This window comes from Eptatretus burgeri, chromosome 1 (genome assembly GCF_056783735.1).
Source record: "Eptatretus burgeri isolate ZD-2024b chromosome 1, Ebu_testis_v1, whole genome shotgun sequence".
Lineage (NCBI taxonomy): Eukaryota > Metazoa > Chordata > Myxini > Myxiniformes > Myxinidae > Eptatretus > Eptatretus burgeri.
The window spans coordinates 19,897,154-19,904,863 of record NC_140961.1 but is presented as its reverse complement, the minus strand read 5'-3'; the positions used below and the strand labels follow the sequence as shown (position 1 = coordinate 19,904,863).

The 7,710-nt window shown below is 38.6% G+C and overlaps 1 protein-coding gene across 1 annotated transcript; it reads left to right on the top strand.

Moving 5' to 3' along the window:
* The first annotated feature begins 2,004 nt into the window (after positions 1-2,004).
* Positions 2,005-3,338, top strand: LOC147033971 (uncharacterized). Its single transcript, XM_085848419.1, has 3 exons — positions 2,005-2,556; positions 2,654-2,830; positions 2,928-3,338. The coding sequence occupies exons 1-3, from the start codon at positions 2,464-2,466 to the stop codon at positions 3,336-3,338; spliced, it is 681 nt and encodes a 226-aa protein (XP_085704545.1). The 5' UTR covers positions 2,005-2,463.
* Positions 3,339-7,710: the final 4,372 nt, after the last annotated feature.

Genomic DNA, 7,710 nt, shown 5'->3' with positions numbered 1-7,710 from the left:
CTGCTTCAGACCAACCGCCTTCCACCACCACAACCACACCTGCCTCTCACCAAACCACGCCATCCTCACCACTTCGCCAGCAACCGTCAACATCTCCACACCACAAACATCGCCTCACCTTCGTCTCCGAAACGACGCCATCTTTGCGCCAGCCGCGGCGAGTCGGCATCGAGCGGCGTCGCTGCAGGCCGACGCGGGACGTTTGCTTGTCGGATCAAGCTTGGTGATCTCGCGCACGTCCGCTTTCCGCGCAGAGGTCAGAGGTCAGAGGTCGAGGATCGGAGGCCAAACCGCGTCTCACCAGCCCTATAAAAGGACGAGCAGAGCGCCAAGCTCGCGTTCGAGTCGGGTCGCGTCGAGTTGATCGGTCGGCCTGAGTCAGTCTGGAGAGGTCGGGGAGTCGGGAGGAAGCCAGAAGCCAAGGAGCTGCGTGGAAGTCTGGGCTCGTGGCGGAGTCGGGAGCTTGGAGCTTGCAGTCGGTGGAGAGTCCGGGCGTCGCCAAGGAGATGCGAGCTGGAGGCGCAGCCTTGCCTGCTGTGTCGCGCAAACCGCGTGGTCATGTGGAGAGAGCCGGAGAGAGCTCGCCTGCCACACGGAAGGCCCGAGCTCGACCGCGGCTACGCCAGCTGCCGTGGGGAAGGAGCATCGCGGGTCGCCCAAGCCAGACACCACGAGGGTGCAGGTAACCTGCAACGGTCTCGTGGGCCTCGTTCGGTCTGCCAAGTCCCACGCCATAAAGACCCAAGAGGTCCAGTCTGACCCCATTGCCTTTGATGGGGTCTTTTTCCTGCTTTACTTTCGAATGAATGTTGTGGCGCCGAGTCCCGTAAGTAAAACTGTGCAAGTGACTGTACATTAATAATTACTTATAGACGGTTGTAGCGCCTTGTGTTGCCCACGTGCCGTGCCGCATCCATCGCTTGTTCTGTATACGTGCATGTTGGTGTTTTTGAATGACTGCATGATTGTTCCTGCATACGTAGAGTAAATATATGTGCTGGTTTGAATGTTAACCCGTTCGTCGTGCCCTCTTTCCCTTATTGGAACGCCATCTTGCCTCGTGGAATGATTAGTGGGTTTTAAACACCCGTTTAAGACAATCGGATCCGGCGAGGTCGGCGATAATACCCGCTCGGTTATCGTTTCGAATGGAACGGACCGCTTAAGCGGTTCGTGTCCCAAGCCGACCTGCGTCAAGGTACGGCTGCCCGGTCGGCTCCCCGCGCAGGTACTTAGGTATATCGAATTCGGCGAGTGAGCCTATCTTGCGCGGGTAGACAATTGGCACGGCGTGGTGGGGTTGAAGACCCACCCGTGACAGGGTTCTGGTGTTGTTCCAGAAAGTCACGACTAGATTGCTCGTTCGGTGGGCGAACTGGCTGCTATTGGTTAGATGCGGTCGTTCGCACGCCAGGCGGGCGCGAATTCTACAACAATATATATATATATATATATATATATATATATATATATATATATATATATATATATATATATATATATATATATATATATATATATGTAGGGTAAGAATACTGATTCTGGCTCACTTTTCCCCATGTAAATGAATGGGGGATTTTCAGCGATTTATATTTTTTTTCCCTAAAAATAAATCCCCTTTTTATCCCAAGGTATATTTATTTGTCTCCCCTTTTTAACTTGGAGGTTGAACCTCATTGAATTGAACACCTGAGGGTTGAACAGCTCACTCATTGAACCTATAAAGATTTGTTCATTCTCAAATTCCTTCAATAGTTTAATTTTCTTTGCACAATAATCCCCATCTAAAATATTGACAAACAAAACATTTGAATCTTTATATTTTTTAAGATACCCCATTTGTGCCATTACGAAATGATAAACTTCTCTTAATGCTCTTGTTTGACCACCTCCTGAGCCACAGGTTATTTTTTGTTAAGCCCCGCCCACTTTTCTTTAAGCCCCGCCCACTTTTGTTAAGCCCCGCCCACTTCTCACAAGGTAATTTTCTAAGCCACGCCCACTTTTCCTAAGCTCCGCCCACTTTTGCTAAGCTCCGCCCACTTTTCATAAGGTATTTTTTCTAAGCCACGCCCACTTTCCTAAGCTCCGCCCACTTTTGCTAAGCTCCGCCCACTTTTCATAAGGTATTTTTTCTAAGCCACGCCCACTTTTCCTAAGCCCCGCCCACTTTTGCTAAGCTCCGCCCACTTTTCATAAGGTATTTTTTCTAAGCCACGCCCACTTTTCCTAAGCTCCGCCTACTTTTGCTAAGCCCCGCCCACTCTTACATCATTTCCAGTTCATCTCTGACTCACAAAGAAATCACTAGAAAATTACAGGATGTTATGGTTTTGAAAAATTTCCCAATGAAGGCTTGCCTAGGCTTGCCCAGGGAATTTCCAAAGGAAACCACACCCACCAGTCTTTCTCTATAAAAGCTTCAAACCCAGGCTCCATTTTAAACATTTGTTCTTGCTGGCAATGGTGTTCTGTGTGCTTGTCTCAAACTCTCTGTCTTCTATGGAACTAAACCTTCAAGTTGATGAACTGGATTCAAACCTCTTATCTATTGAGGTAAGATATTTTATTTTCCTATTTTCAAACTTTGATTGAAGCATACTCATTTAATAATTAAATAACTTAATTAATACATTATTATTTTCTCTCACAGGAAATTGTGTCTGAAATACGAAATGAAAATACTGCTTTTGCTACAACTTTGGGGGAAATTGTTGGCTTGGTTGAAGACCTTGAGTGGGATGACTTTGGTGTTCCTTGGAACTCTCTGTCTTCTATGGAACTAAACCTTCAAGTTGATGAACTGGATTCAAACCTCTTATCTATTGAGGTAAGATTTTTTATTTTCCTATTTTCAAACTTTGATTGAAGCATACTCATTTAATAATTAAATAACTTAATTAATACATTATTATTTTCTCTCACAGGAAATTGTGTCTGAAATACGAAATGAAAATACTGCTTTTGCTACAACTTGGGGCGAAATTGTTGGCTTGGTTGAAGACCTTATGAGCGACCAAGACCCACAGAACGAGTTCGTCCTTGATGACCCAACCAAAGAGTTATACCTTGGAGACCAGCAAAATCCTGAAAAAGAGTTTTACAGCAATAGTACTCATTGTGAGTTATCAAGACAATACCCACTGAACAAGTTATACCTTGATGAGCCAGAATACAAGTTTTACCTTGGAGACTCACAAATTTTGAAAAAATCAGTAAATGAGTTCTGCCTTGATGGTTTAAATAACTACCTTGGAGACTCAGGAAAAGGGTTTTGCCAAGATGGTTCTAAATATGGGGCCTACCTTGGAGACTCACAAATTTTGAAAAATCAGTAAATGAGTTCTGCCTTGATGGTTTAAATAACTACCTTGGAGACTCAGGAAAAGGGTTCTGCCAAGATGGTTCTAAATATGGGGCCTACCTTGGAGACTCACAAATTTTGAAAAATCAGTAAATGAGTTCTGCCTTGATGGTTTAAATAACTACCTTGGAGACTCAGGAAAAGGGTTCTGCCAAGATGGTTCTAAATATGGGGCCTACCTTGGAGACTCACAAATTTTGAAAAATCAGTAAATGAGTTATCCTTAAGAGACTTTGTAAGTTGGTTTTACTTTGAATACTTGAAATGTGGGTTCTGGATTGATAACTCACAATGTGATACATATCTTGGAAACTCAACGGGAATGTGGTTATACCTTGAAGACTTGGAAAGTTGGGTTTATGTTGGACACTTGAAACTTTTTTGGGGGCTTTTATTTATTTATTTATTTATTTATTATTATTATTATTTTATTTATTTATATTTTGGAGACTTTTGGAGTTGCTATCACTCTTTGGGATCTAAACCTATCGATGTAGTTCTTTGTCGGATGGTGCTTGATGGGAGCAAGATCAAGAAAGTTCTGGGAAGAAAGTGCAGGCTTACTCCCCCTTTCTACGTCATCAAACCTGAAAGCCTTAAAAGACAGAATTGGAAGAAGAAAAAAAACGTAAAAATATATATATATAGGTGGAAATCTCATTTTGAAAAAGACATTGTGTTGGGCGAGGATTGAGTTGGGGTTGAGATTTTGAATGTGAGGGTTGGGGTTGAGATTTTGAATGTGAGGGTTGGGACACACACACACATACACATCAACAAACAAAAGTTAAGCCTTGACTATTCAGTTGAGGATTCTGTGTTTGGGGTTCACAGATCTAAGAACGTCCCCCTTGACACACATTATATACTGTTATACACCTCGGACTTGGCCCTCGAGTGTCCACAACGGTGTATAGTAGGAGGGAGTGAAGCGCCAACCTATTGCTCCCATTACACACACACACACAAACAAAAGTTAAACCTTGACTATTCAGTTGAGGATTCTGTGTTTGGGGTTCACAGATCTAAGAACGTCCCCCTTGACACACATTATATACTGTTATACACCTCGGACTTGGCCCTCGAGTGTCCACAACGGTGTATAGTAGGAGGGAGTGAAGCGCCAACCTATTGCTCCCATTACACACACACACACAAACAAAAGTTAAACCTTGACTATTCAGTTGAGGATTCTGTGTTTGGGGTTCACAGATCTAAGAACGTCCCCCTTGACACACATTATATACTGTTATACACCTCGGACTTGGCCCTCGAGTGTCCACAAAGGTGTATTATCTGCTTAGTTTTGTCTTTTGTAATTCCTGTGAATAAAATGAACCTAAAATCTCTTCCCTTCCAAATCATATATTTTATAAGTCCAAGGAACTGTATCTATTACATCAACAATTTTAAAAAGTTCTTTCGTCCATCGTTCAGTAAAACCCTTTTCAAAATGAGATTTCCACCTATATATTCTTACGATATCACCAACTTTGAACTTAGGTTTTCTGACATTAATCTCTTTTTCATATTTTAATTTTGTAAATGTTTCTGATGGCTTCATATTCGTTGACGTGTGAATCGTGTCATTATACTTATCCACAATATCCTGAATAAAAGATGACCATTGTTGTGAACCGAGTTGTGTGAATTTTTTATATAGTCTCTCTTTTAAGGTACGATTAAAACGTTCAACAACAACTGCCTTCCCTTCATTAAAGGTACTGTATAATGTAATACTGTTATTTTTTAGAAAATTCATAAATGTCTTGTTATAAAACTCTCTACCCTCATCAGTCCACAATTTCTTAGGTTTTCTCTTACTTTTATTAAATATCTGTTGAAAAGCTAACATAAGAGTATTACCTGTTTTGTTTTTTAAAGGGACAACCCACGCATATCTACTCCTCAAATCAATAATGGTTAAAGCATACTTGTACCCCTTATCATTATTGAGTTCAATCAAATCAGCAGACCAGATATAATCAACTTCCTTGGAATAAACTTTCCTTCTCTGAAACTTTGTGAATATTGGTTTATGTAATTCATCAGCTAATTGCTCTTCAGTCTTAATGGCATCATTAGAGCCTATAAGTTTTTGAATTTCCAAGTCCAAGTTTCAATTTAGCACTAATCATCTTCTTCACGATGAACCTATCAACTTTTTCTCTCAAGGTTGGATTTTGTATCAGAGACAAATTATATAACATTTCTCTATCGGCTTCATGCTTTTCTTCCAACGTTGTGGTATTCCCATAATCAATATCGTGTCTCATGCACACTTCATCAACTCTATTGATTGGTTTACTCCAGGATTTAGGATTGTCTGCCTCATCTAATCTTTTATCCAAGTTTGTGCCTGGACCACAGAAAGAATACCCTGGAAGATGTAATTCCCCTGGTATTCCAGTAGTTGTAAATTTACTTCCTGATAAAAACTTTTGTATATCTCCTCCGAGTTTATGTTTGGAGATAAATTGATTTTTTGAACCACACACCGAACATATACCTTTTTGTATAACCCTGTTATTTTTACTTTTAATATATGAAATATTTTTAGTATTAGTTTTCTTTTTACATTTGAGACAATAACTCATTTATTTATGAGAAAAATTTCTGCAGAGTGCAAAAACCTTTTTAGTTTCCAACATGCACATTTGAATCTTAATTTTTAAAACATAAAGAATCCTTAGAAATGCCTTCACTCTCTCCTCCATTTATTGAAGAAAAAACTTGAATTAAAATACATGTCTTCTCGATGTCGATAGTCTTGTCGAAAGTATTGCAAATAGACTTTTTAATTCTTTGTATTCCTCCCTGGTGAGATAAGTTAATTTCTTTAATACCTCTATTCTTTTTTGAATCTCACTGGTTTCCATATTTTGATATTTATTCATTCTCTCTCTTTCCTCCCTCTCTCTCTTCTCTCTTTCCTCCTTCTCTCTCTCCTCCTCCTCCTTTTCCTCCTCTTCCCTCTCTTCTTCAACTCCTTCCTCATCCCTTACTATACTTGAATCGTTTACACCCCATAGAATATTATACATATATTCATCAGGATTTCTTGTTATTCCTGTATCCAAAATAATTTTTTTACAACAGGATACCAATAAAATTTCTTTTGAATTTCTAAAAGAGCCTTACCTTTTCTTAACCTTATAATTTTTTCATTATTTAACATTCTAATTAAATCTAAAGTTGTTGGTTTATCAACATCAGCATAATGCCAATCTTTTATTGAAAATACCTCATTCTTATGTTGTAGAACATATTTATTAAAATACCGAATACCCTTTTCTTGAAGGTATGCTTGAACACAGAAATGATAATTTTCTTGAAGCCTTCTTGCTGTCATTTATGTATTAGAAATATATGTTAGAATAATATTATGGCACGAAACACCTCCCCATCTTCCCATAGTTAAATCATTTTGTATTTCCTTACTTATTATATATAATCCTGTTTTTTCTGTTTTCATGAGATAAACAAGGGCAAAACCATTATTATATTTACCCTTATTAAATTCTTTTATTTGTTGTTTACTAATCGTGGCTCCACAAAACTCATTCTCGATACCAAGTGGATAATATTCTTCCTTACGAGACTGATTTAATTGTTCCAGGTCTTCGAGGTTAATTTTAAATGACCAATTATACCCTAAATCATTCATATCATACCCCCATTGTTCTATTCTCATACAAACGATACACCCTTCTTTATAAAAATTTATTTTAATTCGAACTGTGAATTCTGTATGACCTGGAGATAATATCAACACTTCTGTATCTTTAGAATACACAGCCGTTTTATTTAAGTATATATATTGTGATAAATCGCTTAATCTCACCAAGTCATTCGCGTCAGTCGGGCTTGGATAATTTTTTAATTTATAAGCATTTTTCATGTTAATATTTTTGTTTATATTATATTTATATCGTTCAGCCTGTGCCTTTGTGTAATAATTTGATAAATCAATATCCAGTTCTTGAGATACACCAAAGATAGAACCATCTTTACCAACATAAGTCATTTATATTAGATTAAAAATAATATCATAAAATTTTTTATTTTTGTTGAGTTGAAATAACACATATAGACATAATTGACCACAACACTTGGAATTTAATTCTTGGACTTGAAATGTTTGATAAACACCATTCTGTAAGAATTTTATGACTTCAACAGGTGGTGGAAGACCAAAACTATCAAAATAATATTTGTCTTGACTATTAAAAATACAAACCCAATGAGAACCGTTCCCATCATTATCTTCTAAGTTCATAATAATATTCTTTGTATGTTTCGACACATTTGTTAATTCATCTCTCATACAAATAACCACATTATGA